At 36.3% G+C, this 15,035-nt stretch overlaps 2 protein-coding genes across 8 annotated transcripts in view; both read right to left on the reverse strand.

Annotated features, from left to right (window-relative positions):
• LOC107728858 (transcription factor SPT20 homolog) overlaps positions 1-5,295 on the reverse strand; it is a 15,159-nt gene extending 9,864 nt beyond the window's left edge. For 3 of the 4 annotated variants that reach the window (XM_016539150.1, XM_016539149.1, XM_016539147.1), the window contains exons 1-10: positions 5,221-5,295; positions 4,612-4,689; positions 4,440-4,475; positions 4,111-4,236; positions 3,821-3,947; positions 3,631-3,734; positions 2,897-3,013; positions 2,754-2,807; positions 1,717-1,856; positions 1,034-1,193 (exon numbers count right to left, since the gene is read on the reverse strand). In XM_016539150.1, coding sequence (XP_016394636.1) covers positions 1,034-1,193; positions 1,717-1,856; positions 2,754-2,807; positions 2,897-3,013; positions 3,631-3,734; positions 3,821-3,947; positions 4,111-4,236; positions 4,440-4,475; positions 4,612-4,614 — 867 coding nt within the window. In that variant the 5' untranslated portion in view covers positions 4,615-4,689; positions 5,221-5,295. Of the gene's footprint in view, positions 1-1,033; positions 1,194-1,716; positions 1,857-2,753; positions 2,808-2,896; positions 3,014-3,630; positions 3,735-3,820; positions 3,948-4,110; positions 4,237-4,439; positions 4,476-4,611; positions 4,690-4,863; positions 5,097-5,220 lie in introns of those variants that run through there. The other variant, XM_016539148.1, reaches the window with a different exon arrangement.
• A 1,296-nt stretch (positions 5,296-6,591) lies between these two features.
• Positions 6,592-15,035, reverse strand: part of LOC107728860 (protein EURL homolog) — a 30,840-nt gene continuing 22,396 nt past the window's right edge. For all 4 annotated transcript variants that reach the window (XM_016539153.1, XM_016539155.1, XM_016539154.1 and 1 more), the window contains 3 exons: positions 10,573-11,067; positions 9,533-9,595; positions 6,592-8,461 (listed from right to left, as the gene is read on the reverse strand). In XM_016539153.1, the coding sequence (XP_016394639.1) occupies positions 8,295-8,461; positions 9,533-9,595; positions 10,573-11,067 (725 nt within the window). In that variant the 3' untranslated portion in view covers positions 6,592-8,294. The remainder of the gene's footprint in view (positions 8,462-9,532; positions 9,596-10,572; positions 11,068-15,035) is intronic.

Genomic DNA, 15,035 nt, shown 5'->3' on the forward strand with positions numbered 1-15,035 from the left:
TTATATGTTTGTCAGTGGTGCTCAGGATCTGCAAATCATTCGCCATCGTCCTCAGTCATCTCCCCTTACTGTGTTTATGTGGTAAGTGGAATTTTATGTACTGTAATGTAACAGTCAACCATTAGCATTAGCAATCGTTATTTGTTTTCCGTTTGTTTTTCCATGCCTTTCTAAATACGGATTCACGCTTTGGGCACACCCTATAACCGCCATCAACCGTCATCGTCCATCGCGATGTTTCACTGTACACATCGTCCGATGCCAATTTGGTAGACATCGCCCAACCCTAGTTTCGCTATTATACCTGGCATTGAAACTGCTTCTGAATGAGCGATCGCTTTTTAGTAGGGCTGCACAATAAATTGCATGCGATATTTAATGCGCATCTTGTCAGTAAAGCCGGTTCTGTAATCAGCGGTAAATCTCCATCACGTGCGGGCTTTCACATTGAGCAGCTGTTTCACTGTACACATCGTCCGATGCCAATTTGGTAGACATCGCCCAACCCTAGTTATACTACAATTTAAAATTAAAATACATTTTAAATAATTGTTTTCTATTTTAATATAATTTAAAATGTAATTTGGCTCCATTGTGCTGCGGGCATCCCGAGTCCCGACTCGAGGACCTTTCCCGATCCCCTCCCTCTTTGCTTCCTGTCATGTCTGATCTGTCCTGTCATAATAAAATGCCAAAAATAAATATGAAAAAAAAGTAGTAATTTATTCCTGTGATCGTAAAGCTGAATGTTCAGCAGTCTTCTACACTATGCCAGTCTTCAGTGTCATGTGATCCTTCAAAATTCATTCTAATATGCCGATTTGCTGCTCAAGAAACATTTCTTATTATTATCAACAACATTGAAAACAGTTGTGCGGTTTAATATTTTTGTGGAAACCGTGATCTTATCTTCCTGACCCCAAACTTTTGAACAATGATGTACTGTACGTTTCACATATATTACCATGTTTAAATCCATTTACCCAAAATCAGAGAAAGTAAAACAGGTCTGCAAATTGTGTCTGTGACTCACATTTCCAGCTTTGGAGATCTTAAGGTCTATGGAAGGAGCAGGTTTCCTCTCTTTCCTCCTCTGCAGGTAGTCCAGGAGTCGGAGCTGTGGCAGTGCAGGGCAGTGGCTCATCATCTCCTGCTGTCTGTTCAGAGCTGCTTGAGAATGCCTCCTAAAACACCTGCAGAGAGGAGAAACATGACATCTATCAGCGTGGAACGATGGATAGCTGATATATGATGGATTCGATCATCTGCTGTTGAATTTCAGGATATCTCTGTATCAAATACAACATTTTGAAGCCTTTAACTTTGATAAACCACATGAAATAATCAGATTCTTGCACTCGACTTTAACAGGCAAAAGATCTTCAACTTAACTATTTTTTGTTAGCTGCATAGAGCAAAACCCACTCACATTTCTTTAGTCTCAACAATACAATGAGAGATCATAACAGCAGCGGCTTCTCAGTTCACAGATGGTGACTAAGCACAGATAAAAGATCTACACTGCGCACATGTACATAAGCTCTGTGGGTTTAAGCAATATCTTGGATGCAAAATGTTTGCAGTCACAAACAATCACACAACACACTGAGCAGCAGACGACAGGAACTCATCATAGACAGTCTGATTGTGCACTTTTGGTTTAAAGACAACTGATGATCGAGCGTATGAAGCCAAACACAACCTAAAGTGCATTACCGTTTCATGGATCGTGTGCTCATCTTCTGTTTGTTGTAGAGCAGACGGTTGGTGGTGCAGCTGACAGAGATGGAGGGGTCCAGACACAGTGGCTCCGCTGTGGCCAGAATCAACTGACTCTCCAGCTGAAGTTTATCGTCCTACACATTCAAACCACACGAGAATCAATGCATCCTCCATCCTTCACACTGTGCTGTGAATCTGTCACTTTAATGCTCTTTACCAATCTACGGTACTTATCAAAAGTTTAAGGTCAGTACGATTTTTAAAAAATTAAACTAATATTTTATTCAGCAAAGATGCATTAAATTGATCAAAAGTGACAGTAAAGACATTTATATGTGTAAAAAAAAAAAGAGATTTATATTTCAAATAAATGCTGTTTTTTGAACTTCCTGAAATGTATCCCAGTATCCACAAAAATATTAAGGAGGATACAACTGTTTTCAACATTGATAATAAGTTATCAAGTTTTGCTATATGCTTTATAAATTTATATTCTTTTCTTTTTTATTATTTTTATCTTTTGAGCTTTCATTTATTTTATTTCAGTTTTAGTAATTTTAGTATTTCAACTTAGTTAGCTGCCAAGGCAACATTTCTTTCTCTTACAGTTTCATCTAATATTGATATTTTAATTCAGTTTTATTTCAATTAACAAAAATGATTTCATATTATTTTTAGTAAACAATAACTGAAATTTGATATAGGGCAGGTAACATTTTCAACACTGATAATAATAAAAAAAAATTCTTGAGCAGCAAAGCAGCATATTAGAGTAATTTCTGAAGGATCATGTGACAGTGAAGACTGGAGTAATGATGCTGAAAATTCAGCTTTGACATCACAGGAAAAATGTACATTTTACAAATATATTAAAACAGAAAAGTTATTTTAAATTGTAACAGTGTGTCACAATATTACGGGTTTTACTGTATTTTTGATCCAATACTTGCAGCCTTGATGTGCATAAGAGACTTCTGTCAAAAACATTAAAATAATCTTACTGACCTCAAAGTTTTGAATGTTAACCTCACCTGTGTCCACTTGTGGTGATCACTTGTCATAGCATGAACATCACAGATCAGGGTCTGGTGTGGAGAAAATAGATGACTTAAAGATACTATAGAAAAAAATACAGAACAGGGACTGCTGGTCACAGACCAGGTTTGTTACTGACCTGCATAGTGGGTCTCAGCAGGATGTGCCGGCTCTGGTAGGTGGGCATCTTTGCATTTCCAGACTGTCGGTAGTCCCTGACCTCAGCTATGACACAGCCACAGTGGAATATGTTCACCTGACAGAACAGAAGCGGGAAATAAATCTAAGCTGGTGGTTTATGCATCAGTTCGTCAGAGTGCTATAAAACTATTCTGACTGGAATTAAAGAAACATGTAGGTTAATTAAATTAAAATCACATCTAGAATCAATTCTGAACCAGTATTATTTATGTTTTATACTGTGCTTACTAACATTTTGAATTAGCTTTTATTTTTATATTTTCAGTTAATTTTAGTTTTAGCTATTTGCTATGTGGTTTTGTCATTATTTTTTGTATTCCTAAGTAGCTTTATTTTATTTAAGACATATTTTTTTAGTTTTAGGAATTGAACATTTCACATTTTCGGTTAAGTATAGGCTATATATTTTATTTCAGCTTTACCGAAAACAATTTAATAACAGTTTTAGTTTCAGTTAACAATAACACTGTTGTTCTGAACATGATTTAGGGCAGGCTGTGTTTATATATAATACAATTTAAATATTTGAATATGTTAATGTAAAAAAAATATATATATATAAAATGTCATGAATAGCAGACATTAGAAAAATAATGAAATGGGAAAAAAAAAAGAAAAGAAAAAAAAAAAACATTAAGAGACTACGCATAAAAAAATGTACATGCCACTAACCTGTGATTTTTCTAGAAGGTCTACAAGGATGGGCGGCAGCTCCTCAGCATCCAGGTACTCCAGTAACTCTGTTTCTTCATAGCGAAGTCGGATTGTTTCTGAATCTTATAGGTTGGGACGAGTTCATTAACATGCAACATGAAAAGCTCAGCTGATTTAACCATAAAAACTAATAAAAAGCAGACAGTACCAGATCCATTTTTTCCTCTAAGCATAAGTGAGTATCCTTCATTTCCAGGGTACAGGTTGACCACCAGACATGAGACTGACTCCTGTGAGACCAGCTTCTCTAGTAGATTCACATTTCTCCTCAGTTTCTACAGAAAGAGGGCAGAACGGAGAATAAATACACACAATACAATATTAATAAAACATGATTTGATAGACTTATAAAATCCCACCCAACTTAATGTCTTGTTTCATGAAGAATGGCTGTGAATGCTACTTCATTTTTTATGTTACAGCAGCTAAAAAAAATACCTTCAACTCTGGTTCTTTTTCACACTCTTCAATGTACAATTCATAAAGTTTCTGATATAAGGATTTCCTTCCACTCGAGGATACTCGTCTCTTCGCCGGTCGCTGACGAGCACTTTCAACAATGTACTAAACAAGAAATAACAATGTTATTGAACAGTAATAGAATATACACACACAGCTATTCTTCTCCACAGTGATTTCTCAGTTTGCATTTATAAAACTGCAGCAGTAAAATAACAGTGCTTATAATAGACACAAATAAACACCACTATGTACAATAAAAAAAAAGTACAGCTTAAATGAAAACAGAAATAAGTTCGAACAAATACCTCAGCCCGATCCAATGCATATTCTAAGACTTGTTGCTGTGGAAGAAACATAAATGAAAATGCATTAGATAATCTCTTGTACAAGTCAAATATGATCAAATCCGTCACATAATGTTAAATAAAATCCAATCCTGTTAAAAATGCATCATTGAATCAAATCTGTAGTTCTTACCATTGTGGTTGCTGCGTGACAGGAGGCGATGTTGTGTTACACCAGCACTGTCACCTCCACAAACACACCATTCAAGCCCTAAGATCAGAGAGAGAGAGTTCAGAAACACACTACCACCTGTCAGCTGACAGTTTCCATTCAAAACTCAAACCCAGACACCCAACGACAAGTGTGTGAATGCGAATACACAAAGTATGAGACATGAACTCAGCTCATTAAGACTGTTATGCATCTGTGGGTGTATGCACTCACAACATCTGGCAAACAAATGTGGCGAACTTCAACACGATGATGACAAAGTATGTGTTAAAGGATGCAATAGCAATGAACAGCATGCATTCATGAAATGCGAAGGAATATGTTCCCAGCAGAAGAAGGCAAACTTCAGCACTGCAGCTCCAGCAAACGACAGGCTGGCTAACCACAGCTAACAGCTCACTTCAAATGCACAAATCCACAAAACACGACCGACTGACAGAGCGGGGCAGAACGTGGCAATAGCGACAAACATCAAAACCGACTTGCCAATCGAGTTGCATCACCACAGGCAGGAAATCCAAAGCAAGAAGCGGAATAAATGTTCCAGTGCCTTCAATGAAAAAAACTCACAGCAGCCATTTTGTTCCAGTGTAACAACAAAATCCAAACTTCCGGTGTGCGCGCGTGCTGGAGGCGGAACCAAAGATCTGCGACGCGGAGCCGCTCAAAAACGACATTTTTCGTAATGATATATCGCACGATGCAAATCTCCAAAAAATCACTATGCTAGCCATAGTTTCACCAAAATACCGTAGTTACTTCAGATATTGTTACTACATTTAATCTGTGGCAACTTGGTTTTAGCCACCAATGTTAACAAAACAAAATGACAAACTTTTTGTGGGGGATCAGTAACAAATGTTTTTACAGTAAAAAATATGGTAAACTGCAGTGTTTATCTTAGAAATAAATCAGCAAATCAATTTAAATTATCTACAATAAATAATACGTTATAATTAATATCAATAATTTTATTAATATTATTTTTTTTTTACAGGTGGGTATAATCTTGACAATGTTTCCTTTGTATAATTTACTGGAAGTTACCAAATAGGAATATAAATTGAATACAAATAGAAATAGGAAGCATAAAGACAAAAAAGTATGATTATCATCAGAGACTAGGAAGCAAGAGAAGATTTTTAGTGGAGAATGAATTTTCAGGTCAGAAAGGGTCTAGAAATACAATAAAGGCAACCTCTTATGTTCTAGTTTAAACCAAATTATTTTGCAATGTATTCGTGTATATATTTTGATTAGGACCACTTGTATTGATACAGTAAAATTTTTTTAAGGTGACAGTTACTAGTACTTAACAGTAAATTATGCATAATTACAACCAATCCTAAACCAAACCCGAACACTAAAGGTAACCTTATAGTAAGTACATAAATGTGTAATTACACTGCCACAATGTCACTTTAAATTAAAGTGTAACCCTTTTATCTTTCCAGTTTTTCAGCAAGTCATTTATAATGCTGACAAGAGCAATTATTTGTTTTTATTTTTTTGCTTTAGGATGAGATAATCAGTTCAAAACGAACCAGTAAATGAAAAGAATCACAGAGTTTTAAGAAAAATATTTTTATTAATTCATTCCCTAAAAAGAAAATGTACACATCACTCCAAACAAAAGCATCCAGAAATCTTCTAAACTGATGGGTAGATCCACTAACAAACAGTATTGCATAAACCACTTGAATGTCACAACACAATAAAAAAAGTGTAATTACACTGCCACAATGTCACTTTAAATTAAAGTGTAACCCTTTTATCTTTCCAGTTTTTCAGCAAGTCATTTATAATGCTGACAAGAGCAATTATTTGTTTTTATTTTTTGCTTTAGGATGAGATAATCAGTTCAAAACGAACCAGTAAATGAAAAGAATCACACAGAGTTTTAAGAAAAATATTTTTATTAATTCATTCCCTAAAAAGAAAATGTACACATCACTCCAAACAAAAGCATCCAGAAATCTTCTAAACTGATGGGAAGATCCACTAACAAACAGTATTGCATAAACCACTTGAATGTCACAACACAATAAAAAAAATTTTTTTTTTAAATGTAAAAAGGAAAATAATAAGACAAGCAACGAATAAACATAAGAGAAAAAGAATAAGACATCAATGACACCAGTATAATCAAGTTAACATTTTAACACATGGCCTACATCTGCAACACAGTCGAGACAAACATGAAACTCATTCAACTCATGTAGTTCATTCAGTATTTCCACAGCAGTGTGCTTCATTATTTCAGTAACTCCAACCTCCTGTATGTCAAATCACAGAATGAACCATAAACGAAAAATTTAAACGTTTTACAAGAACGTCAGACACATATTGCTTCTTTTCCAGAATTTAACCATTATTTCTAGTTTGCTGACTTGACCTCGGAGCATAACCAGAATGACAAAATACACTCATACAAAATAAAATACTCTTAGAAACCCCAGAGGGGTCAGTCGAATATGTCTCTCTTACAAAGAGAACAGAATTGAGAATTCTTAGCTGATTTCTTAAAACATTTTTTTTTTAAAGATTCTAGAGATACTGTAATAGACTTCGTAGAACCATAATAATAGACACTTAACCATGCACACATCAGGGCAGCAGGTGGACAGGATTCTCTGAATGTCCACCAGATGGCAACACAGTCTGTTCTGAAATCAAGGCAGCTGGGTAAAGGCTCACTTTGCACTTTTCAATTTATGCACGGACCCTAAATACAAGAAACCATACTATAACAGCACAAGAAAACAACCTCTACACACTACAGAAAAGAAAACCACACATTACAAAAACTAATTTACTTTGAAATATTTGTAACAAGCAAATAATTGTCCTAACAAAATAAATACTGAATAGTTACCACGAGGTAACAAAAGGCTTTGGTTGAGCATTCCCATCTCTCCAATATTAATCCCAGCACCGAGTTAAGCCTAAATCAAAGTTAGGCCTGTGCTTAACATTTGTGAAAGACCAATCTATACCAGCTGAAACGTTCACGTCCATTCTTAATCATAACCCGTGAAATGTTGTGATGGGGGAAAAAGCACCTATGAAATGTCAGAACAGTTTTAAGAGTGCAATAACAAAAGAAATGTAAACTTCCACTAAAGCGCTTATGCTGAACTTCAGCACAACAGGAGAAATATGCCTGCTTAGAGTAATGGAACAACTACCGTCATTAACAAGTTCCACTGCAATGAGCAGAGGGAGGGGAAAACTGTTAACTAAGCAACAGTTACCACAGCAACACCACAACCAATCAGCAAGCCTGAACGTGCAGGAGGAACACTGTCAGACTCATCCAAGGCTATCAACCACCCAACATGATCAAGTGTAGAGTGTAAACAGTGATATGAAGACGTATATGAATGGAACCACGAACGTATATGAATGGAACCACGAAAAAATTTAAACGAGTAAGGTTTTAAAACCACCTCATTCTGCATAGAAACACTTTTGGACACTTTCGCTTTCAAAGTCCAGTTTTTGCTGAAAATTCAGACGCCACCTTTTAGAGCGAGGCGACTTTAACCTCGTTAGCACAGCGTTGTGCGTTTCCGGTCCGCTTGAGCTTCCATGAGAGTCTGCTTGAAGCCGAGCTTTCTTTCTGGTCTTTCCCTAAAAAGCACTCATTCCACTGGGTTGTTGCCAGCTTTGACCCCTGCTCGCCCGATCTGGAGCCACGGCAGCTTGGCGCAGTTTTTAAAGAGCTGCTCGATGGCTATGTGCCGTACATGAAGCTCTGAAGAAAGAGAGTCCTTCTCCTGCACAGCTACGGACAGCTCCTCAAACACTTCTGAGGGACAAACACAGAGTCTGCGCGTTAGTACACAAGAATAATGATAAACCTACATAAGAAACGTGAAATATGCATAAGCGGGGCTCAACATAAGGATGGCCAGCTGGCCAAAGAGTAGATCTGTTGCTTGCCCTATATCTTACATTTTGATAATGTACATGCACTTTCATGCCTCACAAACGTAAACATTTGGTTTTCTGTGACATTTGGTTGCAAAGAGTCTTTTTAAACTGGCTGATATGGACCGAGGTTTTATTGAAGTTACAAGACTTGTTGGCATCAGTAAGAATGGGATGAAAATTACACATCATTCACTATGTAGGCCCTTATTTTCCAGAAAAAGTGTTAATGAATATATGGAATATCTTGTATAAAATTACTGAAAATGATCTTTGTGAGGAAAATGTTAAATAACTAAAAAAACAACAACAACAACAAAAAACACCTAAGATTTAAAATGTAATATTTTTATTAATTTATATTAAATTAAATAATTTAATTTATAAAATAAGAAAACAACAAAATGAAAAATGTAATGTAAACTGAAATAAAAATGGTAAAATACTGTAAAAACACGAGACAAATAAACAAATTATGAAATAAATAAGGACGTTTATAAGTAAATAAAAAAATGTATACATAAAACATAAATGCAAATAAATATTGAAAAGTAAATGTAAACGCTGAAATTTAAATGTAAATAATGAAATGAAGCTAAATATTAAAATTAGTTTAAAATTAACTTATTCATGTGTTGGGGGCCCAAATAAAATGTTGGCAGGGTAAGTACAAACTGGGCCAGCAGAAAGCTTTTCTGTAGCTTTAATGAGATTAATAATTTATCTACCACATAATTTTTGGTTGTGATATTCCAAATTTGGCAGAGGAAATATGGTATATAACAAAAACAAAAGAACACACATCAGTTTCATTTATTATTAATATCGAGTGACTCTTCGCCCCAGAATCTGTTTGGGTTCAAAGGAGTAGTTCACCTAAAACGGAAAACGGTCATATTTTTCTTATTTTTGGGTGAAATATCCCTTTAAGTTTAAAGATGAGACTCACTTTGTATCTGTAGCAGTAGCTGCTCGTTCAGCTGGCGAAGCTCCTCCACACTCATCCTCACCACTGAAAGAGAAAGACAAACAAACACTGTCACTTTTCAATGAAGTGAAAACTGACAAACACATCTCCTTTCACAGCTGAAAGCAGATGCCTTCATAACAGTCCTTGAGACGCATTCTTCTCAGAACAGCACATGGTGTGACCCTGATGACATATCGGTTTTTAACAGAAGCCATTTCATTGGGTGAGATAAGGAGACAGACATTGAAGAACGGTGAGAGAAATCAAAGTCTAGATTGACCTCAACCTCTTATTGGTGCTTTGTGGACTATATTGACGGGAAAGATGCAGAGATACAAAGCGAAAGATAAAACCCTAATGGTGAGGATATCGATTTCCGTCCTTCACTTTGTCTAAGATGCTACTGTGGGAATTCAACTGAGCCCAAAAACATTCAAAATGCTGCGTCATTTATAATACCTACACAATCAAAGCAAATAATACCATTCAAGGTTTGGGGTCAGTAAGATTTCTTAAATGTTTTTGAACAAAGCCACTTGTGCTCACCAAGGCTGCATTTATTTGATAAAAAATATAGTAAAAACAGTAATATTGTGAAATATTATTACAATTTAAGGTGTAATAATTTAACTGTTTTCTCTTTGAATATATTTTAAAATGTAATTTATTCCTGTGATGGCAAAGCAGAATTTTTAGCAGCCATTACTCCAGTCTTCAGTGTCACATGATCCTTCAGAAATCATTCTAATATAATATTTAGAGCTCAAGAAACATTTTTAATATCATTAATGTTAAAAACAGTTGTGCTGCTTGATATTTTTGAAGAAACTGTGATTGAGTTTCAGGATTCTTTGATGAAAGAAGAACAGAATTTATTAGAAATAAAAAAATCTATTGTAACATTAGTGTCGTTACCGTCACTTTTAATCATTTTAATGATTAAAACATTACATTTCTTTAAAAACAACAACACACTGACCCCACACTTTTGAGTGCTAATGTATAGCATGAATACTCACGCTCTTCTCGACTGTGTCTCCTCTGTCTGGCTGTGTCTCTCTGCTGTTCTCGTAGGTGGTGTCTCTCTCCAGCCCACAGTCCCTGGCGTGATCCCTGCAGCAGGCCGAGACCGAGCTCCTCGGCAGAGTGACAGTCCAGCATGGTTTTCCCATACTCTGACTCCGCCATCGTCGCCTCTTCCGCCCATCGTGGGGCGTAACGGGGAACCTGGGCATCGGACTGGGGCACGAGTTTCCTGCCGCCCAGCTGAGTGTGACACAGAATCTGTTTGGCCCCCCAGCGCCCGGGTGTCTCAGCAGTTACGGAGTCTCTGTTCTGGGCGTACTGTATAATGCGGTTGATTCGCTGGCTCAGAGCCCGCTTCACGCCCTCGTACGCGCTGTGGGAGGCCTTGGCGCTGGAGAGCTTCTGGTTGGCGATGAGATGGTACTTTTCAAAGCAGTCTCTATGTCCACGTAGAGATTTGGAGTGCAGCAGGGTGGCGCTGCATACACCTGGTATAAAACACAAAGGAGGATATTTGCAATTCACTGTTAAGAGCCAAACATAGTAAAAATGCTATCAAATGCAATAAAAGGTCAAAGGTCAAGATGCAAGTGGTATTGCATATGACTACCAAGACCATGAAAAGTTAAATGGTTTGTATGATTAAAACTGTGATTATTTGTGTTTTCAGGCATGTGTGAATGGCTCAGTACAACCACAAAACTATGCAGAATTGACTGAGTGACCTAAATAAATATATCATCTAAAAGATTACATAAAGTATCCTAAACTGAAATTTATTTAGGAATTAAGTGAAATCTCTTAACAGCTTCCAGAATATGAAAAATGAGAAAAGCTCATACGCTGGCTTTCATTTGTTTCTCACGATTCTTTAAATAGGAGCAAAGAAATGAAAGACTATTTATACTGTCGTTAGGGGAGAGTGAGTGTGCCACATTTTACTTCATCCTTTAGGCAGGGAGAAATAAGGGAACGTTAAATTAATATGCCTAAATATATTTCAGGATGTCTGCTATTAAAAAAAATGAGAAGGAGACGAAGACTAATATTCTACCAATTAATTTACAATATTTTATATACTTTGTTTGGGCTCGAGGTATTAAAGATTTTTTCAATTTGATAAAAATACAGTTAAAACAGTAGTATTATGAAATATTATTGCAAATTAAAACAAATGTTCTCTATTTTAATATATTTTAAAATGTCTTATTTTTGTGATGGCAAAGCAAAATATTCCACAATCATTACTCCAGTGTTATATGATCCTTTAGAAATCATTCTAATATGCTGATTTAGTGTTGAAATTATTATCAATGTCACAGTTGTGCTGCTTAATATTTTTGTGGAAACCGCTTTTTTGTCAGGATTTTTTGATGAGTAGAAAGTTTAAAACAAAAAAATAATAATATTGAAATTTGAAATAATATTTTGTAACATTATCTTACTGACCCCAAACTTCTGAATGGTAGTGTACACACTAGGGCCTTTCGCACCGCTTTAGTTCCAGAACTAAATGTACAGTACTAAAGTACTGGGACGATTTTGCGCGAACTATTTCCCAGTACCATTTAAAGGGTTCGCACCGACAGTGTGTACTAAGAAGTGACGTAAGCCGGTCGACAGCTACGTCATTTGTGCGCGGTGTTCAACAACAGAAACAAAGAAGAACAACATTAACAACAGGAGGATGGAGGACGCTGTGATCGGAGCTGTGTTTTTGTTGTGTCTCGCGGGTTTCACAATAATGGACATGGAAAGCTGACGTATACGTAAAGCGATCGAAAGAACGGAAAGGAGGACTAAGAATCTCCAACGACAACTGGCAGTGCTACATTTGCTACAAGTGCCTGCACTTCAGCGTCCGTCCATCTATCGCTGTTCTCCATACTTGCGAAATAAGTTGACACAATGTTTACAGTATGTTTACACGGTGTTTTAAATCATGGCGGGTGAGGGCGTTTTCGACCGCGTTTGGCCAATCAATGTCTACTTACGTCACGATTAGTACCAGTTGTGCTGGTTAGACCCTGCTCTGGAGTAGGAGCTAATTTGGTTCTCGAAAAAGGCAGTCCGGTACTAAAATCGCACCCAGTTCTGGCGGTGCGAAAACGCCAAAAAGTGGGTAGTTCCACAATTAGTTCTGGTACTATGAAAAGGTTCCCGCGGTGCGAAAGGCCCTACTGGCACCAATGTTTTTAGATTTGGATAAATTTGCCTTGACAAAATACATTTTACATGCTATAAGTGTATAAAATGTACTTTTAAATGCTAAAAATGATCAAAAATGGTCTTCTTCAGTAGTATATAATGGGCCACATGACATGAGTGACCCATCTTTCTTAACCAACTCTCCCTTACAAATTTAATCTGATCCAAGATCAGCTTTCCATCCTTAATTAGTCCTTCAAGGCTTCAACCCCTAACAACACTGAAAAACTGAACTCTGACAAGCTTTGAACAGCTGCAACTATAAATCACTCCATCTCCGAGCGAATCAGCACATGAAAACATCACTTCCTGTTTTGGGTCCTTGTTGAGCAGATTAAAAAATGTTTTGCCTGTAACTCAAACTAGGCCAAGAACAAATAAAACACACAGGCATAGAACGAGTGCTGCTGGGTGCCTTTGTGTGTTGGTTTTGCATTAGGATGTGCCATTTATGTGGGAGCTCAGTTTTGTTCAAACATGTTTTGAGTTCTAATCATGCCACACAGCAGCCAGCAACAGAGACTGTTGCGGGACGCAGAGAGAGAGAGAGAGAGAGAGAGAGAGAGAGAGAGAGCGAGAGACTCATTTGCTCTTAAAAGGAAAAACTGAAAAATCTGCCATTATTTACTCTCTCTCATGTTAGTGGTGCAACGGATCACAAAACTCACGGTTCTGATCATATTATGGATTTTGAGTCACGGATCGGATAATTTTTCAGATCAGCAAAAAAATGTAATAAATAAATTTGTGAAAGCTTACTTTAAAGGTGACATATCATGAAAATCTGACTTTTCCAGGTTTTAAGTGCTATAATCAGGTCCCCGTTGGAACCAAGAAAACGTGAGAAAGATTAACCCAGTAACTTTGTTTTGGTAAGCCTTTTTCTGAGAAAACGAGCGCGTCTGATTTCGCTTCCTTGGTGGTTATTGTGTTTTCGCCAGCGACAACGGTGTATTAGTTCTAATGCCATAGCGAAAGTTTGAGCAAAACATGCTAATTGTTCTGTCTTTGGCTGCACAGACGAGCACAGAACACTGTTTAGAGTCCCAGCCTCAGAGGAGACAACAGAGCAGTGGATTTATTTACTGTATATTGCTGCTGCCACACAGATCTAATAAACATAATAAACAAAATAAACATGCGATTTATTTCCCAGCTGTTTACCTTCAGACATACTCATGTTGTTCCAAATTTTATAACTAACTTTCTTCAGTGGGACACAAATCAGGGATCGGCATTAAGGACTGTCTAATGGCCCAGGGCCAAAAAACTTACTGTCCTATTAATTTCATTTGCATCTTTATTTTAGTATTTACTTGTACTATTGCTTGCAACTATTGTAACTATTGCCATTCAAAAGTTTGGAATCAGTAAATTCTTTTTTTTTTTTTTTTTTTTTTAATTTTTTAAAAATACAGAAGAAAAAAAACAGTAAAATTGTGAAATATTATTGCAATTTTAAATAACAGTTTTCTATTTTAATATATTTAAAAATATAACTTATTTCTGTGAAGCTGAATTTTCATCAGTCTTTACTCCAGTCTTCAGAGTCACATGATTCTGCAGAAACCATTCTAAAAAGTTGATTTATTTTCAATAGTGCTGTCAAACGATTAATCACGATTAATTGCATCCAAAATATAAGTTTTTGTTTACATAGTATGTGTGTGTCTACTGTGTATATTTATGTATATATAAACACACACCCATGCATGTATATATTTAAGAAAAATGTGTTACGTTTATATATTTATATATAATATAGGGTTTTAGTGTTGTTTGAGTGAACAAATCCTTTATTACAACAAACTTGAAACCATTTTAATTAAAGTATTAAAGTCTCCCTTCTGAAAAAAATTTAAATAAATGTAAAAAACAATTAAAAAAATAAAGCTGTACACCTCATGTATATCTATAATCACACTTTAACATTTTAATTAATGTTTTACAATTTTATTAAATTAAAATATACTACTCCTTTTTTCTTTTTTTTTTATAAAGTGTGACGTGACATGTGGCCAAGTATGGTTACCCATACTACCCGCGTCTCACACACACGAGCGCGACTTCTGCACTAGATTTAGCAACTTTCAGACCCTTTTAGCGCTTTTTTTTCCATAGAATATTCATACTGACAAACCTAGCGACTTTTTTGGATAAACCTTAGCTATGGTTCAGTTGGAAGATCGGCGTCTGTTCTGTGCAGTGAGCTGCAGTCTGGCAGCGCTTTCAGTTGGCCGCACACGCA

This window comes from Sinocyclocheilus rhinocerous, unplaced genomic scaffold (genome assembly GCF_001515625.1).
Source record: "Sinocyclocheilus rhinocerous isolate Xijiao unplaced genomic scaffold, SAMN03320098_v1.1 scaffold397, whole genome shotgun sequence".
In the NCBI taxonomy this organism is placed as follows: domain Eukaryota; kingdom Metazoa; phylum Chordata; class Actinopteri; order Cypriniformes; family Cyprinidae; genus Sinocyclocheilus; species Sinocyclocheilus rhinocerous.